The 27,476-nt window shown below is 49.2% G+C and overlaps 2 protein-coding genes across 2 annotated transcripts in view; one reads left to right on the top strand and one right to left on the bottom strand.

The window, feature by feature from the left end:
• The first annotated feature begins 1,531 nt into the window (after positions 1 to 1,531).
• Positions 1,532 to 7,130, top strand: FTL (ferritin light chain). The gene is made up of 4 exons (XM_035134421.2): positions 1,532 to 1,770; positions 4,835 to 4,981; positions 6,110 to 6,235; positions 6,789 to 7,130. The coding sequence occupies exons 1-4, from the start codon at positions 1,669 to 1,671 to the stop codon at positions 6,945 to 6,947; spliced, it is 534 nt and encodes a 177-aa protein (XP_034990312.1). The 5' UTR covers positions 1,532 to 1,668; the 3' UTR covers positions 6,948 to 7,130.
• Positions 7,131 to 8,753: 1,623 nt separating this feature from the next.
• Positions 8,754 to 27,476, bottom strand: part of GYS1 (glycogen synthase 1) — a 30,438-nt gene continuing 11,715 nt past the window's right edge. The window contains exons 5-17 of the mRNA XM_060281597.1: positions 26,815 to 27,000; positions 26,141 to 26,285; positions 25,505 to 25,622; positions 24,170 to 24,290; positions 20,753 to 20,859; positions 19,624 to 19,683; positions 19,302 to 19,380; positions 18,842 to 18,955; positions 18,264 to 18,390; positions 16,722 to 16,817; positions 13,879 to 14,042; positions 12,313 to 12,393; positions 8,754 to 11,425 (exon numbers count right to left, since the gene is read on the bottom strand). Coding sequence (XP_060137580.1) covers positions 11,120 to 11,425; positions 12,313 to 12,393; positions 13,879 to 14,042; positions 16,722 to 16,817; positions 18,264 to 18,390; positions 18,842 to 18,955; positions 19,302 to 19,380; positions 19,624 to 19,683; positions 20,753 to 20,859; positions 24,170 to 24,290; positions 25,505 to 25,622; positions 26,141 to 26,285; positions 26,815 to 27,000 — 1,704 coding nt within the window. The 3' untranslated portion in view covers positions 8,754 to 11,119. The remainder of the gene's footprint in view (positions 11,426 to 12,312; positions 12,394 to 13,878; positions 14,043 to 16,721; positions 16,818 to 18,263; positions 18,391 to 18,841; positions 18,956 to 19,301; positions 19,381 to 19,623; positions 19,684 to 20,752; positions 20,860 to 24,169; positions 24,291 to 25,504; positions 25,623 to 26,140; positions 26,286 to 26,814; positions 27,001 to 27,476) is intronic.

The following is a 27,476-nucleotide window of genomic DNA, read 5'->3' as shown; positions in this document are numbered from 1 at the left end:
TCATTCTAGGGTCTGACTGTTCTCTCAATGTGAGGGGCCACCACAGAAAAGGACTTGCCCATTGATACATCATGTAATTGAGGGATTTGGAGCAAGATTCCAGATGTCAAGCACAGGAATATATGGAAGAAGGCAAAATGTCTAGGCCTGTTTAGCACTTTCAAAGCTAAACCCAGCCCTTTTAATTGAGTCTTGAGTCTTGACACAGATTGGCAACCATTTCTATTCCAATAAGAACGTCTAGTCCCTGTCAGCAACACAGAAGTGACATTTTGCATGAGTTATAAGTCTCTGAATGCTTCTCAAGGCAGCCCCATGTAGAACAGGTTACAGCAGTCTAATCTGATGCTCCCCATAGCACAAATAACCCTGGCAATATCTGATTTTATCAGGAGGCAGTCTTGGCTAGTGGTACCAGCTGAAGCCTCTCGTGCCAACTTGTGCATCCAGCACAAATACAGGATCAGGGATCACCCTAAAGCCATGGCCCTGATCCTGCAGCAGCTGAGAACACAGAGCCTTCCTCTGGGCTTCTTGAAGTGGAGTCTGGTCACCTATTGTGTCACCCCATTTTGGCGCAGCAGGTGGGAAAAATGCAGACAAGGAATTTAAAGCTGCAAACTCCTTAAGGTAGCAAGCTTTATCTACACACTTACCTAGGAGCAAACCCCACTGAACTTTACATCTGGGTAGACATGCATATGGTTAATGCTGTAGATCGGGGAGAAAGCCCCACCTCGAGAAACTCAGTTGCATTTGGTTTCCGAGTCAGCAAACGACAAAGGATTCCCCCTCCCCCACAATATATACAGTACAGTGTTCCGGGGGGGGGGGACGCAGGTGCAGTGCCGTCTTAAGCGCCCCTGTCGCCATGGTGCGCCGGATCTCTCCGGCACCCTTCCGCCCTGTTTCCCAGTGCGGTGGGCAGGTGGGTGCCACGCAGAGCTGCGCAGCGGACCGGCGGACCGGCCGGCCAGCGGGCGGGCGCAATTCGCGGCGCCCTCCTGGCGGGCCGGCGCCATAGTGCCCTGCGCCACCGGGGGTCTATGACGGGCCGGCTCTGCACAGGTGTACTCATACGCCTAAACATTTTATGAATCTTTGTACTTTTGTCCATTTACTGTATTTCTTTCCCCCGATTTGAACTATAAAATGGTGATTTTCTTGAGTCAAAATGAGAGTACCCCCTAAACATGTTTAAAGAAGGAAAAAAATAGCACTGCATCTATAGCTGTATCTCTGGCCATTCCATTTTCTTTTTTGCATGTAAAGATTTTATTGCAACGCAAAGGCACCTTGTCTCTTGGTAACACCTTCAAGGGTTGCAAATCGTTGAGAACCCGTGGAACTCCCCCCCCCTATCCCCTTCCTCTTTAAAAATCGGACTGATTTCAATCCCCTTGTTAAAGGCAGAAAGCCTGAACTGCTTCTCTATCAGCGAGCAAACGGGGCGGAGCCTTTGCGCTCCTCGCGGAGGGAGGTCCCTGGAAGAGCCTCTCGGGCTGCCTATAAAAGCCCCTGTTCGGGCACACCCAGCTCAGATCGTTTTGCGGGCCTTTGCTCCTTTGCTCTTGCTTCAACAGTGCTTGAACGGAGCAGGATCGCGGCCGCCGCCCCATCATCTTCATCCTTTAGTTTAGCCAGCCAGCCCAGTCGCCGATTTGCACCATGAGCTCCCAGGTCCGCCAGAACTACGACGCCAAGAGCGAAGCCGGAGTGAACCGCTTGGTCAACCAGTTTCTCCATGCCAGCTACAACTACCTGTCCCTGGTGAGCGTCGGGGGAGGGGGGGGCGAAGCCTCGGCTTTTAATAACCTCTTGTTAATCTTTTTGGTCTCTCATGTGCATTGGGTATGCGGTTGATGGTCCGTTTCGCTTCTCCACGGGTACGTGGCAGGTAGAAATCAAGCAGGTGCGGTTTTCCTTTCTGGCAGCCAGGTGCCCTCCGGGAGATTTGGACTACAACTCCCATCAGCCCCAGCGAGTACAGTTGTAAAAAGGAATTGTAGTCCCAAAGCATCTTACAGGGTGCAAGGATGGCAATGGATAGTGGAGGGGCTTGTTTTTTTTAAGCTCTAATATACTGAGGCTGGCTTTTCTCTCAAAAATTCTAAACAATAAAAGGGTCCCTCTTCAGGAGAATTCAGCACTTACGGGTTTCAGGTGAACTACCTTTCCAATAGGGAAATCTTGATGGCTTAATCTTTCCAGCTATTGCCTGATCAATGGGCGTTTGCCTTCCAACAGCACAGTCTTTTCTAAATAGTGCATCATTTTTTGGGTTATAAAAGAGAAGGGCATTAAAAAACAACTCCCCTGTGTTGCTTCCTTCCCAGTGTTGCTATTTCACCTCAGTGCAGAAAACTGCTTTTGTCTGATGGCTGGCAGTGCCTGTTTGGATTCTCATTGGCTACGTCTGTATCTGGCTCTCCTTGTTCCTAAATCTCCTGGTCTAGCTGTTGCATCTTGCAAAATAGGAGTAGAGTGGTGTGGACCTGGCAGCCATGATTGCGTGGGACATATTTTTCCATGTCAACATCTTAGAGAGCTCCCTCCGCTGTCTTCGAGATCAGGGGTGGGGAATCTTCGGACTGAGGGCCACACTGCTCCCCAGAGCAATGTTCCAGGGGCCAGATGCTTCCAGAGGGAAGCAGAGGCCAAAAAACTATTTGAGGGGAAGAATGTCCTTTTAAAAAAAGGAGACTAGCGTGTGTACAGCTTCTGTCTCCATTTTGTTCCCTCCCCATTGGGTCTGCTGCCTGCTTACTGCGACATCCCTTCCCTCCATCGTGGGCTGTGGCAAAGTCCGCTGCCCTCCCGTTTACCCACTGCTGAGTTCCCTTGAGTTGTGTGGTCTGAACAAACAATGTTGTGAAGATAATAGCGTTAATGATTTAAAAACAACCCAAACCTCCCCACCTGTCTGCTTAAAGGGCCTGAAATGGAGGTGCCATCCAGCCTGTCTCTTGAACTCCTCTTCTGTGGGTTAAATGGGTTGGGGAAATTATAGCTAGATTCGGATAAAACCTACAAGATTGCTATTGCATTTGTTAGGTAAGTTAACTTGCCCTGGTTTCCAGCCAAGGAATGTTGCTGCCTCTGAGGGGTCTCTATATACTGTCATACCTTGGGTCCGAAATGCCCTGGAACTCAGATGTTTTGGCCAGGGCTGGATTTAGGTTTGATGAGGCCCTAAGCTACTGAAGGTAATTGAGCCCTTTATATGTCCAGCTGTCCTTTGTCAACAACAAATCATCACTGTTTTTTTGTGTTGAATATATGCTATATGGTAATTTATAGACCTAATAGGTCCATACACAACACAAAACACTGTTGCTGGATGTAGGTTTTATCCTATTTGTTTTTTATCTTATATTTTGGAAATGTGCACCCAGGTTTTTTTTCCTTTAATTTTTTTTGGGGCCCCAAAGAGAGTGGGGCCCTAAGCTATAGTTTGTTTAGCTTATATGTAAATCCGGCACTATTTTTGGCTCCCAAACGCTGCAAACCTGGAAGTACAGTAGTACCTCGGGTTACGAACACGATCCGTTCCGGAACCCGAAAAGGTCGCAAACCAAGCGCCATTTCTGCGCATGCGCAAAGCATGATTTTTGCGCTTTGCTGCTTCTGCGCATGCGCGGAATACGCGCGCGACGAAAACACTTCCGGGGTTGCGGAGTTCGTAACCCGAACTGTTCGCAACCCGAGCGGTTCGTAACCCGAGGTACGACTGTAATTGGATTGCGAACGTTCTTTTGGAACCCAAACATCCAGTGAGGCTTCCACGGCTTCTGATTGGCTGCAGGAGCTTCCTGCAGCCTATCAGAGGCCGTGATTTGGATTTCGAATGTTTTGGAAGTCGAATGGACTTCTGGAACGGATTCTGTTCGACTTCCAAGGCACAACTGTACAGTGGTACCTTGACTTACGAACGACTCGACAACCGAAATTTCGACTTATGAATGGGGCAAATGGCCGCATGCTTACGAATTTCTTGACATCCGAATGGAAACCGCAGCAGTTTTAGATAGGGTTTTTTTGACTTATGAATTTTTAGATGGGGTTGCTTCGACTTACGAATTTTTCCATTTCCAATGCATTCCTATGGGAAATTGCGTTTCCAATGGCACTTTTCGACTTACGAATTTTTTTTACCTACGAAGGTGCCTTCGGAACGGATTAAATTCATAAGTCGAGGCACCACTGTACTTCATAAAACATAGCACTTCCTTTGTGAGGAACCATAGCAGCATTGGGAGCTTTTTAGTTTTGAGAAAAGGCGATTAATGGGGAGGAACAGGATAGAGGTGTGTAAAAATTATTAATGATGTGCAGAATGTGGCTAGGAAGATTTTCTCCCATTACAACACCAGTTTGTTCAGTGTAGTGGTTGGCAATGGACTAGGGCCTGGGAGACCAGAGTTCGGATCCCCAAGGGAATGGGGAGACCACCTTGAGGAGGAAGGGTGGGGTATAAATGTAATAATGTAGTAATAAATAAAAGCTGGAATTGTGCTGTAAGTCAAGAGTCGACCTCTGGAAACATGGCTACATTAATTCAACATGTTTGGGTGTTGCAGATCCTAGGAATGGAGTTGTGAATTGGCCGAATCGCAAGAGCAACCAAGGGAAGTTTTAATTCTGGTTGTATTTTTAAACTTGAGTGTACATTTCCCCACATTTTTATGTCTGGGCCAGTAGGCATTTTGCTGTATTTTCAGTGGCCTATGGCTACAAACGGTAAATATTTATTGGAATGGAATTGGGAACCTTTTGTGTTCATTTCTAGTTGTTTGGAGTAAACCTTAAGCCCTTGCCTTTTTCTCCCTTTCAGGGTTTTTACTTCACCCGGGATGATGTGGCCTTATCCAAGTTCTCATCCTTCTTCCGGCACCTCTCTGAGGAGAAGCACGAACAAGCAGAGAAGCTCCTGACCTTCCAGAACCGCCGTGGAGGCAGAGTTGTCCTGCAGGATGTCAAAGTAAGAAGGCAGGCGGCTTGGACAGGAGGGGTGTTGTGGTTGTGGACAGGGCCGTCTCAAGCCGGTCTGGCGCCGTGGCGCGGAGATCACTCCGGCGCCCCCGCCCTGATGGGAAGGCGCAGCGTGCAGCATGGCTTCTGCATGGCTTTGCCACGCAGCGCCCTCCTGCCAGCCCCGCACCACCGAGACTACCCCTAGAGCCAGGCCTGGTTGTGGATCAAGGCCTCAGTCATGGGTGTGGCAGAAATAATGTCCGCTTTCCCCCTTCAAAGCTTGGGCTTCCTCTTGCTGGGTGTGTTGTAACAGCTCTTCCATAGCACACTGTTATGTTTGTTTATGAAAGGCATCCCCAAACTGCGGCCCTCCAGATGTGTTGGCCTACAACTCCCATGATCCCTAGCTAACAGGATCAGTGGTCAGGGATGATGGGAACTGTAGTCTAAAACATCTGGATGGTCGAAGTTTGGAGATGCCTGGTTTACGGCATGCTTTTGTACTCTGAATTGCATTTTAAAGTGTGCATTGTATTGCCCCGCCCCCCCCCCCCCGGCAAACTTGGCTCTCCCAGTAAGCTCTCTAAGGTACACCTGCTTATTGCTTCATCAATATTGTAGCTTCATCTGTTCCCATCTGATGAATTGGGGGTGCATTAGTGGTATGAAAAGCATGGGGCTGCTTTGTTCTGCAAGTCTTACTGCAGAATGTTAGTTGCCATGCATGGAATGAACACGTGCAACTAAATGTTGCATTGTATCTTCAAAGTAAGAGTGCTCCTGTTCAGGGTACCATGCCCACATCCAAGATCTTAAAAGAAACTCAAGGAGAGCATTCCTTCACCTTTTCCCCCACTAAAACATTATGTTGCTACTGAGCATGCCCAGTTCTCATTGGGTTGCATTTTGGCTGCTTTAGGCTTTATTCTTACAGGGGGGGAAATGACTTGTGTTAACATTGGGCTTCTCCCATGCTGTCCTCCCTGCTCCCAATTTAGCTCCATTTCTGTTGGCATTAGTGGGTTGTTGATGCTGGAGGTGTAGAACATTGCAGAGCAGGATGTAAGGGCTGCTGGCTGTGAAGGTGCTGCAATTGGCAGGCTCTCTCATGGTTGTTCTCTGCCGTTAACTTCAGAAACCAGAACGTGACGAGTGGACCAACGGAGCTGCTGCCATGGATGCGGCCCTTCAGCTGGAGAAGAGTGTGAACCAGGCTCTGCTGGACTTGCACCAGGTTGCTACCAGCACCACGGATCCCCATGTAAGTCTTGCTGAAGGAACCTAACGCGGTTGGGTTGGGGTCATCTCAACTTTCCTATCAGTCCCCACTAATCAACTTCATAAAATGGGAAGTGTCTGAACATGGGTATACTGCTTTATGTGTGTGAAAAGTTTGGGGACCATTGACTATGCAAACTAGCTTAATTCCAGTGAATGGTGAGAACCAGAGTACTTACCCCACACCAGTCGATTGAACAGGTCTACTAAATATCTAAAGCCTTCCTAGATTTGTGTACAGATTTATTTAAGGACTAGGCAACTTGCATCTTTTTAAGAATGAAGATGGCTGGAGTGCTGAATTTTGTGCCCAGTGGCATGGGATATATGCAGGCACAATGCGATAGATGTCTTACCTGCATTAATTTCCAGAAAGGGCCGGGGGGGGGGTGTTGCAGCAAAAACAAGTTAAAAAGACAGCACTACTAGTCTTGAGTTGAGCCTCCAGAGGCCAGTGGGAAGTTTGGCTGATTTCCCATTGAATTGTGAGCTCCAGGTTTCTATGGCTAACCTTCTCTTCTTTTTCTCCTCCCAAGCTGTGTGACTTCCTGGAGACTCATTTCCTGGATGAGGAGGTGAAACTGATCAAGAAGCTCGGGGACCACGTGACCAACCTCAAGCGTGTGCGTGCCAGTGACGAGGGCCTTGGTGAATACCTCTTTGACCGTCTCACCTTGGGGGAGTCCAGCGACTGAATCCAGAGATGCTGGTTCCCTCCCGGCAGCCTCATCTGCCAGAAGTGTGTGCTGCTTTGTGTGTGTGTGACCCTGTTCTCTTGAAAGTGGCTGCTTAAGCAGTGAGGCCTCTGTAACCCTGTCCCATCTACAGGGAGGGAAAAGCCTGTAACTGGCATTAAATAAACTTGGCATTAAGCACTACTACTTTGCATGGCTTGTATGTATAACTACTGGGGGTATGATGGCTTGATGCTTGGGCAGTCAGAAGAGTCATTCAATACTGGAATGTCTCTGACTTCAAATGCAAAAAGTCACCTTTTCAGATTAGAGCAAAAGTTGTCCCATACAGCATTCTGAACCAAGCAAGACATGAATCTCCTGCTATGTTGCTGGCAGGTGCTATTCACTGGTCTACCATGTTGGTAGGTAGTTTAGTTTGCACAGCCTAATCTACCAGCAATTTACCTCATCCTTCATGCTTAAATTGGCATGCATAGTTCTTTCCATTTCACTCCCCTTTCCCATGTCATCTTTGAAACAACCCTATGATGGAGACCAGACATCCCCAAACTGCGGCCCTCCAGATGTTTTGGCCTACAACTCCCATGATCCCCAGCAAACAGGACCAGTGGTTGGGGAAGATGGGGATTGTAGTCCAAAACATCTGGAGGGCCGAAGTTTGGGGATGCCTGATGTAGATTTAAGGAAGGGGTGGTCAGTCATTGGATGGCCCTGCCTCCCTCAACCTGGTGCTGATTTGTTGGGGACTATTGCATCTCCCGTCATCTTCAACCAGTGTAGGTACTGGCAGTGATGGATGTGGAGCTGAGACCCCCACCCTAGTACACTGCAGGGGGAAATAATTACTTCCATCTGTCCTGAATTCCATTGCAACTCACGTTCTGACATCTCCTGTATCCTGTCCACCTTGATGATTATCTATGAAGATAAGAGACCCCTCACTCTAATCCAGGGGTCCCCTAACTACGGCCCGGGGGCCGGATGCGGCCCAATTGGCCTGCCAATCCGGCCCGCGCCGACCGCCCTTACGGCGCGCAGCGCGGCAGCGCTCTTCCGGGTCGGGAAAAAAGCGCCGAAAATCCTTTGTGCGCATGCGTATGGGCCTCTCCCGACCCGGAAGAGGTCATTTCTGGTGCACTTCCGGGTCGGGGGAGGCCCATACGCATGCGCACAAAGGATTTTCGGCACTTCTTCCACCCTGGAAGCGCGCCGCCGCGCCAGTAAGCGCCCGTGCGCATGTGCACGGCCGCGCACTCCCCCGTCCTCCGGCCCGCCGCGCGATCGGCGCGGTGGGAACCGGCCCAAACGCTGGTAAGTCTGGGGACCCCTGCTCTAATCTACCTCCTACCTCCCCCTCAAGTAGGCTGTGGGTGGCCCAACTTGGTACATTACTTTTCAATTGATTGTTTTGCAACTATGGGGCTGCGTGTTGTGCATCTTGGGTTGAGGTCTTCCTACTTTTTCAGGCAAGGCTCTAAATTAAAAATCAGTGTTGAGAGCTGCCTTCTCCCAAGCCCAGACCATTCGGTCTAGTCTTGTACTGTCGGTGCTTTGCCAGTTGTGTGCAATATTGCATTGTATGTTTAACCAGTATTTGCTAGCCAAGATCATCTGAAGTGGAGATTAGCATGAGCAGGCCTTGGGCCCCACTGCCAGCAAACCACGTGCTCTTCCTCTTCCCACTGAACTCTGCACTTTTGGTGTAAACAATATGAGTGTCCTGCATCATTTTGCACCAAAAGCACCACCCACCTCCAAAAGGTGCCCCTTTCCCATTTCACTTTCATAGCCACAGTACTGGAATACACTTTTTCCAAAGCAAAATTTATTCTTTAAATATTTGAGTTGTGTCTTGCAAGCAGCTTTTGTTCTTCAAAATTGATTCTCCACACCAGGGGGAGGGGGAGAGACAGAGACCAAAAACAAAAACCTCAAGCATATTTCAACAACCATAAATAAAATCTCTAGGGTTTTCTTCAGGGTGGGGAGAGAGAGACTGGAGAAAAGGGTGTTGGCTCACGACGGACCTTCAACCAAAGGGAGTCCCTTCTTAATAAGAGTTGGTGAGAAGGGGAGAATTGGCTCACGATCCAAGCATAGGAGGTCAGGCAGTCCGTAGGAACAGGAGGCACAATCAGGGGGATATAAATTACCTAGGCCACAGGAAAAGAGTTAGGTTTTTTATAAAGTGATTTTCCTTCCTTGTTGCCAAAGTTGGCAGCAGATGCAGAACTGAAGTGACTCTTGTGTGTGTTGGCATTTTGCTATACCCACAAGGTGTAGTCTCTCTTGTGCTGGACAGAATATTCCCGTGCCAACTACAGTTAAGTGTCCTACACCCTTTCAGAAGCATTCCCTCTGCTGCTCTGAACAAATTGGGAACCTGCTTTGGACATGCAGCCCTCCTGCATCATCGCTGCTACCCCAGGCTCACAGTTTGCAACACAGTGGTCCAGAATGTCATAGCACGCTCTGATCTCAAGGGCTATGTCCCGTCTTCCAAGACCCCCGATATGACAGCCATGAGGCCCCCCCCCCTTCTCTCCACGTATCATAGACAGCAGGGTCACCCTGTGAAGAGCAGCTGGGGGCTACAACCGATGCGCACCCTACAACACCAGCAGCTTGCCTATCTTCTCAGAGCCTCTCACGCTGGGGCTCTTAGGGCTGTTAAAGAACTTGCGTGTTTCACAGTGCGCAACCTTCTAAACCTTCCCCTAGAAACAATCGCCACTCAGAACTCATTGCCCTTCTATGCCAGGCATCCTCTACAGAAGGGGCGATGGCTTTAAGACTGCATTCCTGAAGCAAAAGAAATGTAAGACTACTTTCATATAGCTTATTCCACCGTCCTTTGTAAGCAGTTTGCTCACCCGCTGCGCCCCTCTCCCTCACTAAGGTCAACATGGTACTTTTTAAAAATCACACAGAATGAATAATATTGCACTTATAATTGTCCCAGAATGTTGAGTGTCCACTAGGAGAAACAGTTCCTAGGCTATGAATATGGCTTCAGAAAGAAAATGTCCCTTTCAGCTACCATAGGAAGGAACTTCTGGTCAGTTCTCCTATTCCACTCCAGAGCAGAGCCACTTAAGAGTGTTTTATACCACAAGATGAGTTCTAGATTTCTTCCACCCTAGAATGCTGCGCACCTACTCCTCTCCCTCGATCACTTTAGAAACGAAGGCAATAATACCCCCAGAGCCTGACACATCCCGCAACAAGTGAACTACACCACCCTTTAGGATCCCACCTGACAGCTTCGTTTTCCAAAAGGTCCAGAATTCCTGCCTCTCACATACTAAGGCCTTCATTTTCAATGGCTTCACAAATTCCTTGGGAAAAACAAAACCAGAAGGCAGGTAAGATACACATCCAATTTATCCAAAATGTAGTGGGAAAGCCCGCCTCTCTCCTGATAAACAGCACTCTTGAGCAGAGCAGCCAATGGCTTTTAAAAATGCTTCTGGCCTCCTCAAGTTAACATTCCAGAACTTTGCTAGTCACACACGCACACACCACACCACACCCAACCAACTATTATAAAAAGGATCAGGAACTTACAAGACTATGTCCTCGAATTTTATTTTTAAAATAAATCCTCGAGTTTTATTTTTTTAAAAGTCTGCAGTTCTTCCGAGTCAGTGGCACATCTGGGGGCAACGTTGCTACATCTCTAGATCTCACACCTACTCAGTCACCGGTTTAGCCATGGGCACCAAAAACCACAACAACCCCTCCTGTATCCCAGGGGCAACTCTCCCCTGAGCACAGAAGGACCCTCACGGACATCACGACAGCGCCTTCCAAAAAGTTGGCGGCATGCTTGTGGGGTGGGGGAACATTCTAGGTCCAGCCAAACACAGGAACGATGCACCTCGTGGTCTAGAGCAGCAATTTCCTTGCCCGTTCCACAGCACGGGCGCCACCGCCTCCTGGCAACTTCCACAACGACCCAATCCAGAGCAGAAAGCCTTACACAGAAACACGCCAGCCCCGAGACCCTCCTCAGTTCCGGAGCATGCTAGAACCCTACTGCACTCCAGGACGGTTTCAGAATCCAGCACCAGAGAACAGCTGACCTATGGGGGTGGGGGGCAAGGTGTGGAAAGGAGCGGGAGGGCGAGCCGGGGCGCAACCGGCCCTCTCTCTCTCTCTCCCCCCAGCTAATTCCTCTCCTCGCTCAGGGAGTTAGTGGGGCTGCTGAGGTCGCTGGGGCTGCTGGGGGTTGGGGTGCTGGGGGTGGAGGAGACGCTCGCTTCGCTGGAGCCCTTCTTGGAGCGCTTGCGCCAATCGGGGACAGTGCCCATCAGTGCCTGGGACTTGATGTTCTGCCGGTCCTTCTCTGCCTCTTCGTCCTCGTCGTAGCGCTCATCGTCCTCTTCTGTCTCGCTGTGATGGGGGCTGGAGTGGCGGGAGACGGAGGGGGACGGCGGCACCGAGGCCGGGCGGGGGTAGCGGAAGCCCTCAGTCTGCGGGGGGCGGGAAAACGAAACAGAAACGAGGCACGAGAAGGTGCACAAGAGATAATGAATCACGTGACTCCACCCTAGCTCCCTCACTGACAGTAATACCTTGAACCCTGCCTCAACACCCACGTTTTCCATGAAGCCTTTGGCACCATTCTCTAGTTAATCCGCCCTGCCTCGGACTTCCTCAGCCTGGTGCCTTCTGGTGTCGCTGAGCCACAACTCCCCTCACCATTGGCTGCACTGCCTGGGGTGTCTTGTTGGCTGAAGTCCAAACCACCAGGAGGGGACCAGTGTGGCGAAGTCTGCCCTGTCACAGCTCTGCCTAAGTAACTGAAATAAATATTTCTTCCCACTGAAAAATATGAGGCGGCCTGCTCTTCGCAGGAGCCTGCCCTCTAGCGTTGTGCACTGAGATGACATCCATATTATTATTATTAAAATAATCCAACCCTGGTACCCAAATTCCTTTCTACTGGACATAAGAAGAGCTCTGCTGGATCCGGCCAGTGGCCCATCTAGTCCAGCATCCTTGAGGGGCCAACCAAATGCCCCAATGGGAAACCCGCAAGCAGGATTCAAGCTTATGTGCGCACTCCCCCCCCCGACCTTGTACGTACATACAACGCAGGGCTATTTTTCCAGAAAAAGAAGTGCTGGAACTCGCCATGAATGCCTCCCTTGTTCTCTTATAATGGCAATGATGCTCACCTGAGAGGTGCCTGAACTGAATTCTGGCTGGGGAAAAAGCCCTGCATACAAGCCTACCGCTGAACGACAGCCTTGTGCACTAGGTAAGTGGTACCTGCCCCTCCTGGGGTAAAGAACCCCGCATAAATCAGAATTACGTTGTCCCACCCCTCTCCTTGGCCACATGGTGCCTTACTCACCCCTGTTGGTTCATGCGGCTCGTAGGTGAAGTTGTCAGGGAATGCCTTTGCTAGTGCCATGTGGCGGGCATACATGTAGTACTGCAAAGGGAGGAAGGAGACAGGGGAAAAGGGACATTAGAGAGGCTTCCTTTTTATACTGTACTCCCTTGCAACTTAACTTTCTTCCACTGACACCCAAGCTGAAATCATATGCAAGAAACTTGAAACGTACACACACTTAACTTGTGCGCATTCAGCTCTACGCACTTGGCAAACAATTTTTTTTAAAAAAAAAGGGAAAGGAAGAGGGGTTCCAGGGAAAATGACTTTGGCAATCCCACCTGCCACTGAGCACACAATATGCGCCACTTTGGCATTACATCTGATTCCTGGAACGTAACCCTTGCGTTAAGTTGAGAGTCACCTGTACTCATTTTCTGTATGTGGAGATATTTTTGTATGGAGGCGTGCAAGAGCCCTCCACCGCCAGCTCAAAATACCAGGCACAGGGCTTAACCACCTCTGTGATATCAAGGCTTCAGAAACACTCATCTGGAAACCATTTGTAAAGCGAGAGGTTCAGGCATTCTGACAGTAAGAGCTGTTCGGCAGTGGAATTTGCTACCAAGGAGTGTGGTGCAGTCTCCTTCTTTGGAGGTCTTTAAGCAGAGGCTTGACAGGCATATGTCAAGAATGCTTTGATGGTGTTTCCTGCTCGGCAGGGGGTTGGACTGGATGGCCCTTGTGGTCTCTTCCAACTCTACGATTCTATGATTCATTCTTCATCCTATCTCCAGATGTCCAGGACACAGTTGTTGGGACTCAGTGGCAAGAGAGAGAAGACACTCTGCAGATTCACAGAGGCAGTCTCAGGCCCTTATGGCACACAGCCCTGGGCTGTTCTACATCCGGTTCTCAGCAGAAGTTAATACTCCTGACGCTTCCTCACTTTTGTCTCCCCTTCCAGCAAGCGCCACAGAAGGCAAGTAAACAAAACACGATAATGATGGCTGGGTTAAGTTTCAAGAGAGGCATTTGGGAAACACGGCCAGAGCTGACCTTTGGAATGAGCACCCCCTGGTGGCAAAGAGGTGAGCTGCAGCATGAAGGAGGCTGGTGAAATGCCAGGGAAGAGCAGGAAAGAGAGAGATCGCCACAGTGGGGTGAGATACAACAATACATGAACGGAAGAAGAGTCTGCTAGATCGGGCAAATGGCCCATCTTGTCCAGTATCCTGTTCTCACAGTGGCCAACCAGATGCCTGCGGAAAGCCGGAAAGGTGAGGCTTGGGCACAACAACCCTCCGCTCACCTGCGATTCCCAGTATTCAGAGGCATAGTGTCTCTGACTGTTGAGGCAGAACAAAGATTGTGGCTAGTAGCCACGGGACAGGCTTGTCCTTCCTGAATCCGCCTGATCCTATTTTGAAGCCACCTAAGTCGGTGACCATCACTGCCTCCTGTGGGAGGGAGTTCCAAAGTTTAACAATATGCTACATGAAGAAGTGCTTTTTCCTTTATCTGCCCTGGCTCTCCCAATGTTCCCGATATGTCCACCCTCCTGCTGCTCCAGAGGAAGCTCACCCTGCCCAGGTATTTCCAGTCTAAGAGGTCGGAAAGCCGCTCGGTGCGGTTTCGCTGGATGATGCGTTGCCGCCTCGTCTGCTGACAGAAGCTGTAGAGGAAAGAGGTCAACTGCGTGCACGACTCGTCCAAGGCCCGGAAACGTCGGTCAAGGATGTAGATCCCTGGTAGATTCAGAAAGGGTTAAAGGACGCACGCCGCTCTAATCCAATATGCAGAGCTAAGAATGGATCAAACTGAAGCACAGGCCTGAACTTCCTGTTCCCAAATGAATGGTCATCATTTGAAGCACAATACAAATCAAGGAATTTGCTCTACCCCACCCCACGACCGTCTCTAGGGTACTCTGCCCAATTTGCCCCGCACTGGTTTCCTCTTACACAGCTGCGTTCAATCTGTGATCAGCCTGAGACACCACAGGTCATGGGCTCCCAGCATCCTTTGCTCTAATGCGCCTGGTCCCACTGAAATTTCCTTTCTTAAGGCCAAAGAACTCTAGGTTCCCTCAACCCTTCGCTCAGTCTGGCTGAATCCTCTTCTTTTCTTAAAAGATGTTTTTAGAATCCTGAGTCAAAAGTCTTTCCCCACAACCCAGTAGTTACTTTTTCTTTCCTTTTCATGGTTTGATGGATTTCTGTATTTTGGTGTTTTGTTGGAAGCCGCCCAGAGTGGCTGGGGGAACCCGGCCAGATGGGCGGGGTATAAATAATAAATTATTATTATTATTATTATTATTATTATTATTATTATTATTATTATTATTATTATTATTATTATTACAGTGGTACCTCGGTTTACGAACACCTCGGTTTACGAACTTTCGGTTTACGAACTATCCTAACCCGGAAGTTAGTAAACCGAGGTGCCGGAGGTCTACTGAGCGTCCGATGCCTTCGGGGAGGCCGGGCCTTCGCTCCAATGCCTCCTGGAGGCCCGCAGCGAAGGCCCGGCCTCCCCGAAGGCATCGGAGCGAAGGCCAAACCTCCCCAAAGGCATCGGAGCGTCGGATACCTTCGGGGAGGCTGGGCTTCGCTCTGATGCCTCTGCGGAGGCCGGGGAGCGTTTCCGCGACTGGGCTGCAGCCGCGAAAGCGGTCCCCGGCCTCCGCAAAGGCATCAGAGCAAAGCCCCAGCCTCCGGAAGGCATCGGAGCCGGGACTTCGCTCCGATGCCTTTGCGGAGGCCGGGGACCGCTTTCGTGGCTCCCCAGCCTCCGCAAAGGCATCGGAGCGGAGTCCCGGCTCCGATGCCTTCCGGAGGCCGGGGAGCGTTTCCGCGACTGGGCTGTGCAGCCGCGAAAGCGGTCCCCGGCAACCGGAAGCCAGGGACCGCTTTCGCAGCTGCACAGCCCAGTCGCGAAAGTGCTCCCCGGCCTCCGCAAAGGCATCGGAGCGACTTCGCTCCAATGTCTTTGCGGAGGCCGGGGAGCACTTTCGCGACGCTCCCCAGCCTCCGGAAGGCATCGGAGCCGGGACTTCGCTCCGATGCCTTCCAGAGGCCGGGGAGCGTTTCCGCGACTGGGCTGTGCAGCCGCGAAAGCGGTCCCCGGCTTCCGGTAGCCGGGGACTGCTTTCGCGGCTGCACAGCCCAGTCGCGGAAACGCTCCCCGGCCTCCGGAAGGCATCAGAGCCGGGACTTCGCTCCGATGCCTTTGCGGAGGCCGGGGACCGCCTCCGCAAAGGCATCGGAGCGAAGTCCCAGCTCCGATGCCTTCCGGAGGCTGGGGCTTTGCTCCGATATCTTTGCGGAGGCCGGGGACCGCTTTCGCGGCTGCAGCCCAGTCGCGGAAACGCTCCCCAGCCTCCGCGAAGGCATCGGAGCAAAGCGGTTAATCCGTTCTAGGGGGTGTTTTTCCTCGTCTAGAACGGATTAATCAACTTCCCATTACTTTCAATGGGAAAGTTCACTTCGGTTTACAAACACTTCGGTTTATGAACAGACTTCTGGAACCAATTGTGTTCGTAAACCGAGGTTCCACTGTATTATTTTCAGAAAACCCAGGCTTCTCGTGGCTCAAACCTATTGAAAGAGCAGTCAAGAGTAGAATGACTTAGTGACTATCTAATGTGGCCAAGGAAGTGGCAGCCCCTCCAACCCCCATAGCATAATTTGAGAGAGGTTCTGACGCATGAGCGTTTTCTAGTTCTCTTCTCAACCACATGAATTGGTGCCCTCCTTCCTGGGTGTGGAAGAAATATGCAGTGTAATGCCCGAACACCATTTCAGGTAAAATCTGAGTGTCAGACAGGGACAACCAGTTCGGTGTAGTATTGGGTAGAGTTAGTGGTTGGGACTGGGAGACCCACGTTCAAATCCACACTTAGCTGTGAAGTGGGCTATTTGGTCTTTCTCAGCTTAGCCCTCCTCACAGGGTTGTTGCAATAAGGTCTAAGTTTGTGCACGGGGAACCTTGCATGCTGCCCTGAGCTCCTTGTAACACCCACACACCACACACACTGTCTGTCAGTCTGTCAGTCTGTCAGTCTGTCAGTCTGTCAGTCTGTCAGTCTGTCAGTCAGTCTGTCAGTCAGTCAGTCAGTCAGTCAGTCAGTCAGTCAGTCAGTCAGTCAGTCAGTCAGTCAGTCAGTCTGTCTGTCTGTCTGTCTGTCTGTCTGTCTGTCTGTCTGTCTGTCTGTCTGTCTGTCTATCTATCTATCTATCTATCTATCTATCTATCTATCTATCTATCTATCTATCATGGAAACAGTAAAATCACATTCCCAGATAAGTCAGGGAGGCTTTCTAGTGTTTGTCTCTAGGCGAGGTTTGGCCCCTAGGGCCACCGTACTACCATGTCTGTCTAAGAGTGCCCAAATGAGCTGGTTCACAGCTCATAACACTAACCATAGGCAGATGGATCCGCTATATGTTCCTCCATGAAGCAGCCAAAGCCGGAGAGGTTGGTGGAGATGCTGGGGATTCCCATGACAGTGCATTCAGCTGGAAAGATTGAGAGGGGGGGGGGGAGGGAGGGAGAGAGAAAAGATGTCGGGGTTTAAAAATCTTTGGGACCTGCTCAAGAAAGAGGTCAGCCAACCTAACCAGCAAAACTCCAATGTGCTTTTTCCTAGGGTAACATGAACAAGCTGAAGATGGTAGCAGCAAGCCCAAAGGGGTTTCTCTTCCGAATTGTCCGCAAGATCTGGTTTCAGACTTGCAGAAAAAGCTGCGCTTCTCTCACTTAAAACAGTTATAGTCCTCGTAAGTTTTCATGCTGGGGAAAAGGTCGTAGCTCAGTGGTAGTGCGTCTACTTTGAATGCAAAAAAGGCCCAAGCTTCAGACTCCGAGATCTCCACAAAGGGCACCTTGGAAAGCTGCTGCCAATCAGTGCTGGCTAAACTGGGATAGATGGGCCACTAGTCTAACTAATGCACCTTCTGGTGGTTCTACCTTTTAGGCTCAGCACATGATAGAAACAAAATTTCTGGTTTGCCACATCCATCTACTGTGGGGGGTTTTTTTGGGGGGGGGGAGAGGAAGAAGTGCTGATCCTTTTCCATACCTGCCAAGTCTCCCGCTGAAAAATGTGGGATCAGCAGCGGCACGGCACCGGAAGTTGCGTAGAAGCAACTTCTGGGGCTGCTCTTCCCATGTGTGGGCACCGGAAATCGGACAGAGCGGCACTGGAAGTCGCTTCTACGCATGCCCGGTGGCCATCTTGGTGGCTGCCGGGCATGCGTAGAAGCGACTTCCAGTGCTGCTCTGCCCGATTTCCGGTGCCCACACATGGGAAGAGCGGCACCCAAAATGGGGGCTCCCTGGCAGGTAGGAAATCCGGGGGATTTCCGGGATTTTTCTCCATTCGGGAGAACAGTGGGAAACGGATTAAAATCCGGGGGGTTTCCCGCAAAAAATGGGATACTTGGCAGCTAAGGCTTTTTCCTGTTTTTTAAGGAAATGCCTGGCATTATTTCTGAAGGACTGAGGTTTCACTGTCCTGCATGGTTCTCGGCGTCTCTTCAGGACAAGCAGAAGCAGAATAAGTTCAGCAAAACTCCTGAACACATTTGTTTAACTCCATGGAGGTCTGGGTGCAGTCAACACGTGGACGGGAGGCTGCCTGATAACCTCATAGATGTGGCCTTGAGTTTCACCATGGAAGAACGGCAAGTTATACACAAACCTGTTCCTTGGCATGCTTGCTCCTCCCCCTGCCCTTTGATTATCTATCTTCCTGGTTGTGAAACTGTTCGTTGCAATAAAAAAATAAGTGCCAAGATCACGCACTTCAGAGCAATGTTTGTAACTGTGCAGAGAATGCCCCACCCCCCAAAAAGGTAATCCATATTTGCAGTATCATGTTTTGACCACAGAACTCGTGTTCCATCCTTGCACCATTAGGGATTCTTTACTCTCCCGATTGCCCCCCTCCCAAAGAAGCCTACCTGGCGTGTAGCCCCACGGCTCGTAGTAAGAAGGGAAGACCCCCAAATGGCAGCCTCTAACAAACTCTTCATAATCGACAGGAAGGAGAGGACTAGTGGAAGACAGGAATTCGGGATGGAAGATGACCTAGGAAGAGATAAGACACAGTGGCTGGCAGTTCAGTTGCCCAACATCCTGTCCCTGCAGACAAAACTGTTCATATACCAGAGATGGAATTTCTAACTCAAAAACAAGGCCGGGCCCTTACAGTGGATGTGAGGTCAGCTCCTCAGGGGCCACCATTAAGCACCCAGGCCCAGAGGAAAGCCACAGCAGCAGAATAAAATAACCCCCACCATCAACACAAAAAAGTATCCGTGTTCGATTTGGGAAAGTCTGACACTCGGCAGGTGGCGGAAGAACTTTCTTCATCTTCCCAACGTCACAGACTTTATAGACTGAAGCTTCTGATGACCCTCACTGTGGTGAAACCAGGTTTATTCCTTCTGCAAGGCAGCCAAGCGCCTCAACTCTTGGCAACTCCTTAAGGCCCAAGCCTGGGAAAACTATCGCAGATAGCCAGCCTCCTGCCACTTACTTTGACGCGGTCAGCGCTGCTGTTGAAGAGGCCGATGCGTCGGATGGTGTTGAGGATGGGGTCGGTGGAATCATCCAGCATGTTGTGGGTGCAGACTGGGGGGAAAGAGTGGCGCTGGTTGGAGAGGGGGGGGGGAAGCCCAGACACATTAATAGATGTCATTCAAAACCATAAAAACCTAAACAACAGCAGCAAAAAAAGATATAGCTTGGCTAAGATATTCCTCATGACCTTTCCAGCCTGGTGTCCTCTTAAAGTTTTGGGCTACAGCTGAATTCTCTCAGTGAATTCAGGAATGCTGATCCAATCCCCACCATCCTGCTCAGGTAACATTTTAACTCAAATAACTAAGGAGCCAGGCTTCCTAGAATCCTCTGCTCTAACTCCTCTGGCTCCTTCTCATCTCCCCTCCACACATGATGGCCTAATTTCTTATTCTTTTCTGAAATTTCCCTATTACCTGGGTAGCAAAGATGGCTCTCTTCATCATAGTGAAATCTTCTTTGTCCAGCATTTTGTTCATGTCAGGAAGATTCCCCCTGAGGCAGAAGAACAGGTAAGCAAGAGCTTAATGAGAATGGATAAAGGAGAGAGGAACTCCACCTCCCCATATATTATTTGTCTATGTCAGAATCAAGGTTTCCCAAATGCAGAAGGCAAAGAACAGTGTGGGGAGGAGACCCTGAGACCTCATCCACTGCAGCCATGGCAACCCAGCCCATTCTCGGTGGTTCAGCCCCTTCCCCACCTCCCTCTTGCCTTCTCACAGGAGACCCACTTACACAAGCAGCGATTCGTAGAGCTTCTTGCCAAACTTCTCCTTAACTGCATTGGCTGTGTCCCTAGATTTAAATCAAAAAGGGGAGAGTGAGAAAAATAATGAACTTGGGGCAGGATTTCTGAAGGCTTCTGAATCAGAAATCAGGACCACGAGGTAAACACAGGGAGAGCACTGGGGCTATTGTATCCCCCTTGAGTGAGGCTTTGTCAGTGAAGGCTAGCAGACTGGAGAACAAAGGTGGACTTCAATATTTTATTTATTCTAGTGCAGTGGTACCTCAGTTTAAGTACACAATTGGTTCTGGAAGTCTGTACTTAACCTGAAGTGTACTTAACCTGAAGTGAACTTTCCCATTGAAAGTAATGGAAAGTGGATTAATCCGTTCCAGACGGGTCCACGGAGTACTTAAGCTGAAGTACTCAAACCGAAGCGTACTTAAACCGAGGTATGACTGTACTTGGTAATTCTGCCTTCCCTCTGAGGCGCTCCATGCAGCCTCCATAATTCTCCCCCATTCATTCTTACAACAACACTGTTGGACTGAGAGAAACAGTGATCATCAGCACCATTAACACGGGACTGGGGAACAACTGCAGCACAGCAGGAAGCAGGCCTGGTGCCAGGCACTCAGAAGGAGCATACTAGGCCACACATCCGCCACAGCAACGCCCTTCTTTGCCGCCACAATTTTTATCATCCACAGCAGAGCTTGTGGGCACTAAATCTCTGCAGTTAATATTTAGGTGGGGGAAGACATCATCCTGACGTCACCTGGCATGCTGAGGGAATAAAGTGGAGCCCAGCAATGGAGGAGGCATCAGGCTGAGGGAGCCAGAAGCAACATGGTGTGCATGTGGTGGTGGAGGCCCAGAAGACATTTTGCCTCAAGCCTGGCGGCCCTCCTGAGTGACTGGCCCAAGACCAGCCAGTGAGTTTCATGACCGAGGGGGGATTTGAACCCGGGTCCCTCCAGTCCTGGTCCAGCACTAACCACTACGCCACACTGGCTCTTCTAACTCTTGGAAAGGGAGAGAGAGGCATAGTGGCTTCTGGAGCAGGGGATGTTACGTGTACTGTGGCTCTTGATCCCCTCAGGGAGCATCTGAGTGTCCTGTGCGAAGGGAACTCACCACAGCTGCTTGCGGACCGCCTGGCCTTTGAGAGTCTCAACGTTGAAGTTGTTGGTCCGGGCTGGCATGATGAAGAAGGCCACCACTGTGGTCTGGCTGCCGTTCACCTGTGAGGAGAGGAGGTGAATGGGGTAGGTCACCCACGGCTTGCGCTTCCTGCTTCCACCACACATGGGGCAAGCTGTATCACCTGCTTCTCTCACATTTGCCATTACTTCCCATCAGTGCTATTTTTCTAGAAAAAGAGGTGCTGCCGGAACTCACCACGAACACCTCCCTTGTTCTCTTATTAACGGCAATGTCGCCCACCTGAGAGGTTCCAGCAAGTTCCGGCTGGGGAAAAAGCCCTGCCTCCCATCTCCACAACAATTGTGAACGTGGAAAGGAATCCCAGAAGGTTGACTTTTCTTCCCAGAATCCTCAAAAGCAGGCACACCAACACAAGTGCACACTCCTCTTCTGTTCTCCCTGTTTGTACACACATCCCAAGCCATTCCGGGATCATAGTTTCCCCTCAAAGTGCATGGTTCCATTCAAGGCAGGCCTGTCAGAAGTCATAACATGTGGAACCGCTGCCTCTGACTGCTGCCTGGTTTGACGTTGACCCTTGACAGGGTCTTCTAAGAGGTGGAGGTTCCCTGCTTATGGAATGCTCTCTCTACTGAGGTGCATTGAGGCCTTGATCATTACTGGTTTTCAGGAGAAATTCAAAAACATTCAGAAGAAACTGGAAAAAAACAGGCATTTGATGGCTGAGAGATACTGTCCCTGGAAACTGGGATATTAGCAACTGTAAGGACATGTTATCGTTTTTCATGTTTTTGGTTGTTTTTATATGCTTTAAGTATTTACAGTGGTACCTCAGGTTAAGAACTTAATTCGTTCTGGAGGTCCGTTCTTTTTTTATTTTATTTTTTTAAACATAATTTTTATTGTTTTTACAACTTACAAAGAATGGTACATACATGAACACCTTTTCCACCTTCTTCCCACCCCCCCCCATGGGTCCTCCCCTGCCACAGAAGTATCCCACGCAGGTGAACAGTCAGAGGTGGTCCATTTTATGATTGAATTTCTGTCCTCCTCCCCCTCCCCTGCCCCCGAAGCCCCCCCCTGCCACCAGGAAGCTCCAGCGAACCAGGGCAGTACGCAGGAGGTCATCCATCCAACCATCTATTGTCATACCAAAAAAAAAAGAGAGTACAAAAAAGAGAAAAAGAGAAAAAAGAGAAGAAAAAAACTGACAAAAAAGAAAAAAGACAAAAAAAATTCATCATAAATTCATAATTGTTAAACCATATTTTGTGGGCTTCCCCACCCTCCCCCCTTCCCCGGTTTTCCTCCCTTATTTATCATCTTCAACAGTTTCATAGTTTCATATTTTATAACATACACCTTTATAGCTTATCCCACTTTTAAACTAACTATTATCATTTTCACCTAATGTCCAATCACTGAAAAATCAAACTCCCATTTTTTCTTCCCGTGCCTAATTTTTACCCCCTCTATAGGCCTCCATATTTTCATCTTTTTCCAGAATCAATTCACTTTTTAAACCTATAACTATTCCCAATCTAACCTTGCACCCCCGAGTACCGGCTCCACCCCACCAATCCAGCAAATTCCATAGTCAGCAGTCCAGTTATAATCCTATTAACCCATCCTTACAATCACAACTTCACTTTCCCTTCACCCCACCCCCTGTTTACAGTCTTTTGCCATCCAGGCCTCCATATCAGACCCCTGAGCTTCTTCTCTTCTCTGCTTGATTTTTCCTTCTTCCCTGTGGTCCTTCTGGAGTTCCAATAAATCCAATCGTGCCCCCCTCGAAGGGAGGGCACTCCATCCGACTTTTTGTAAGGTAAAAACGTCATTTTTTTCCTGGTGGGCTTCATTTTGCGTTACATTATCACAGTCCTCATCCTCCTCTTTTTCTTCCAAATCACAGTCTCCCTCCTTGTCATTCTCTCTCTCATCTTCTTCAGTTTCAATAGCTTCATCCTCTATGAAGTCATATTCTGCCATCACCATCCGGAATTGTTGCTGTAACTCTCGCCGTTGTGTCTCCTCTTGACATAGTTCTATTCTTGCTTCCCACATTAAGGTCAAAACAGTCCGCTGAAACTCAGGCGAATACCTTTTTGTTGACATAGTTCAATCCTGTCAAGGTCAAAACTTGTCACATGGGGTGGAATATGATCGCAGTTTATCCTCTCGACTCCATTTTAACAAGCTGGCTGCATTCTTCAAGTCTCTTTTTTTAAAAAAAAATAAATAAATAAAGTTCGAACTCACATTTAGACCAAAAAGAAGTTTCCAAAAAGTCCAGAAATAAAGATAGAAATAAAATTTGACTATAAATCCTGATCAGCTCACTGGGTTGTCTGGGCTGCCGGCTCCCGAGGAAAAGAAAGGTCTTTCTTAGTCTTTACCTCTTTCTGCAGGGTATTCACAACCACAGTCTCTCTCCCCTTTTACCCTGCATTTAGGGGAGATTCTCTTTGATGCCTTTGAGGGATCCTTTTAAGTTAAAATCTTCTGTTTACGGCTTCGGGTTTCTGTTTACTGTCTCTTATGTTACCGTGGGGGGGGGTGGCTTCCTCTTTTCCCCCTCTCTCCCAGGTCCAAATTATAGCCTTAATTTAAATTCCAAACAGTCCAAATTACTCACAGTCTATTCATTTGCTGAATATTCTTGGAAGAATTGGCCGCCTCCACTTCCCAGACACGCAGCTTCGCGCTCTCAGAGCAGCAGTGTCAGCCTGTCCGCCGCGGTTCACCTCCTCGCTCTCGGGGGCTTAAACAAAGCCGATCCGGGGAGGAGAGAGCCCGCTTTTGGCGCCGCCAGGCAAAATCCGTCCCCAAAAAGCTCGATTTGGGGCTTTTAAGGAGGTTTCGCTTCGCTGGAGCGATTCCCTCCACCTCTGAAGCGCCGAGGTCCGCTCCGCTGAGCGGACCCCCGTCTGAGCAAGATGGCGCGGTCAACCGGAAGCTCTGGAGGTCCGTTCTTAACCTGAAATTGTTCTTAACCTGAGGTACCACTTTAGTTAATGGGGCCTCCTGCTGCCGCCGCCACGCAATTTCTGTTCTCATCCTGAAGCAAAGTTCTTAACCCAAGGTACTATTTCTGGGTTAGCGGAGTCTGTAACCTGAAGCGTCTGTAACCCGAGGTACCACTGTATTTTGTTTTAAATTGTATCGTTTTAACTTTTCGATGTTTGCTGCCCTTTGCAATGGAGGGTGGGATAGAAATTTAGAAACAAAACAAAACAGAACAATGGTTTGTATTTGCTGTGAATGATTCCTGAAGGCCAGCAGTTACTAATGTAACCGCTAGGCCCAAATCCTATAAGCCACATCCCTTCCTCCACCTTGTCATACTGGATTGACCACCTCAGCCCCTGTTTCTCTGCTTACCCTCAGCAGGTAGTTGAGTCGGGCCAAAGCTTCCAAGAAAATGTCAGCCCCTTTGTTGGAATATTCGTAGCGCCCGGCAATGAAGAAGAAAATGGTCTTGTCGAGGTTGAAATCCAGGTGCCTAGAGAATAAGAAGGCACTTCATGAAGAAATGCTTTCTGTTATTGCCCATCACTCAGCAGTTTCACTGGATGGCCCTGGGCATTTTAAGAGAGGGAGAAAAACCTAGGCAGGTTTATGTAAAGGTAAGCCCCAGTAGGTCCAATAGGACTTCCTTCTTAGTAACTGCATCCTTAGTTTAAACAACAGCCACTCCTCACCCTCCAGCAGGGGGAACTGCTTTTAAAATGATAGAAGCTTCCAAGTGTATGTGTGTTTAGGGGCCTAGGTCAGCTGCTGAAAGGGAGAAAAGTACACACACACATACGCAAACACAAAACTAGTAGAAGACCTTTACACGAGCCTTAGTAGCTCTTTGGAATTCAGCCAAGGTGTATTATTTATTAAATTGCCTTTAGGAAACTAGACACCATTCAAATGATCAAAATCACAAAAATATGAATGGAAGCTCTACCTTCAGGCTTACAATGTAATTTAAAAAAGGAAGAAAGAAAAAAGGGAGGGGGAGGTGAAGGAGAAAAGGAAGGAAGAAGATGAAAGTGCCCAAGGATGTAATAACTGAGAAGGCAGGTGAGAACAAAGCAAGATTTTTTTGGGGGGGGGGAATCAATGGAGGTTTCTCTCAGTGTAGCAGGCCCAACTGTGGAATTTCCTCCCCATTAGGTGGGCACTGCCTCTGCTAAGTTTCAGGCACCTGGTTAAAACTGTCTTATTCCAGGAGGCCTTTGCACCATGAATGTTGTTCTGCTCTCTGAAGTTTTCATCTCTGTTTAAAATTTTGCATACTGTACTTATTCCTTTTGTATGCCACTTAAGAGACACATGGTGAAATGCAGGTTATACTATTTTTAAAAGTTTTATATTTATAGGCCACGAATGCAACTTCTGGGAGAGCCCCCCTCCCTTTTTTTAAAGGAAGAGTCTTCTAATTCCACTTCCCGCCTCTCCAAATGTGAACTACTGTATAACAAGGATTAAGACCATATGGGGATAAATAAGGCAAAGGGTAGTTTCCTGCTCTGCCCCCCTCCAAAAAAAACCCTGTAAAAAACATTGATATTTCAACCCAACTGCATTCTCCCTAGATGGATCGCCACTACCGCCTTCCTTTTCCTTTCCAGAGAAACTCACCTTTCTGGAGCAACTGAATTGACTGACAAGGCACTGAGAAGGCAAAGCAAAGCCAGGCCTTGAAGCGGGCCCACAAAGACTCACCCGTAAAAGTGGCCCCGGACGAACTCCTGGATACGAGCTTTGCTCTGGGCATGGAGGTTCTGGAATTCATGCATGGCAGAGAATTTCTTAACATTCAGTCCGTTGGGAGTCACGATATCTGGATACGTTGGGAGTGGAGAAGAGAGCAGAGAAAAGGTGGAGGCAGAATTTTATTTCTCTTCTCTAAAGATCATCAGCAACCTGACAAACACTCAAAAGCTACCTACAGAGATACCAAAGAAAATAAGAGCCACAGCAACAAGACAATGTTTCAGGTTTGTTCCATGCAGTTTTTTTTATTTTATTTTTAAATCTGCACTTTCTGAAAAGGTGATTTACAGCTCTGGAAAATGAAGAGGGTGCAGCCTCATGCCATCATAGGGAACCAGCCAATCAGTGCTTACACAACCCCTTTTGGTTACTATGGCATCCTCAGACTCAGACACAGACACACACACACCAGCGCCTGACAAAAAAACCCCAACCCCTCCCAATTTTTAACTGAGCTTAAAAAAAAAAGGTTGAGGAGTTGCCCTATTGGTTGCATGTCACCTGCTTTGTTTTAACTATTTAATTTGTGCATATATCCTGTATTTTTATTGAGAGGGCTGAGGACCCCTGCCGAATGCCACTCACCAGGCTTCCGCTTTAAGAGGTGTTCAGCTTCCACGGCTGTGATCTGGGAGACGGTGGTGAAGACGTGGGTGCAGTGGACAGCAGCCCTCTCCATGCAGTATCGGTGGTAGATCTGCCGGTCCCCAGCCTCCTTGTCCAAATTAAACTAAAGAGGAAGGCGATACAACAAAACTGAACCAAAACCACAGGACCTAGGCATTGCGACGCCTTAGGAATGGAAGAGGGTGGAAAGTGCCCAAGCAAAACAAATTCCCCGCAGCACCCACAATAAGAGAAGTATTAGAAGGTGCAGAATTATGTTTTCCTGGCAGTGAAAATGTTGCTGTTTTGAGTGTTGGAGAAAATGTGATCTCTTCAGACCCTGCCTTGAGGAACAGTGTCTGGATTTTGTACGATGTGACTGCACTTTTTTTCTGACTAGGAGACTCCCTGGAAAGGCCTTGGGGATGATGTGCCTCTGAGAAGAGAGTGAGATTAGGAGAGCTGGATTTTGTGACTTTTGAGTAAGGAAGCAGAGAACCAGGGGATTTCTGGGGCAGACCAGGAGCCTTACGACGACAGCCTGGGGTCTGCAGAAGACGAAAACGGCAACCCAGAGGTCCCGGCGTCGCCCCCTCCGAACCCCACAGCTCCCTGCCTCAATCGCTTTTCCCTCCTGGCCTCCCCAAACTCACTTTCTGCAAGTTGTTGTAGAAGTCCACGCTGCCCGCACACAGGTAACGGCCAAGCAAGGTGGCGTGTGTGGTGAAGATGGTAGCCACCGGAAGCTTCCGGATTCGGCAGAGGAAGAGACCGACTCCGGACAACCATTCGTGGAAATGGCCGATGATGAAAGGCTTCTCCTCACATTGTGCAACAAACTGTAGAAAAAGGCATGGACAGAGAATAAGGCCTGTGTGCATGCTGAGAATGTGCTTGGGACATAGCTGCCAAGTACCCCGTTTTCCCCGGGAAACCTCCCGTATTTTCTTTCCGTTTCCCGCAGGTGTCCTGACTGGCAAAATACCCCGTATTCCCCCAGATTATGGAGCTCCTGCCGGTGGCCATGTTCTTCTGGTGCCGTGCCAGCACCAGAAGTCGCTTCTACGCACTTCCGGACATGCGTAGAAGCTACTTCCGGTGTCACTGTGCCCATTTCCAAAATGTCCACAGCGCCAGAAGTCGCTTCTACGCATGTGCGGAAGTGCGTAGAAGCGACTTCCGGTGCCGCAGTGCTGCTGATCCCGGATTTTTCAATCCGGAACTTGGGACCTATGGCTTGGGACCCCATCTCCATCTAGCAGGGCCATCTCCGGAGAAAAGAGGAGAAGGGAAAGGGAAGGAGCCGACAGGATGT

The sequence above is a fragment of the Zootoca vivipara genome, chromosome 13 (genome assembly GCF_963506605.1).
Source record: "Zootoca vivipara chromosome 13, rZooViv1.1, whole genome shotgun sequence".
Classification (NCBI taxonomy): Eukaryota; Metazoa; Chordata; class Lepidosauria; order Squamata; family Lacertidae; genus Zootoca; species Zootoca vivipara.
This window is presented reverse-complemented; position numbering and strand designations above follow the sequence as displayed.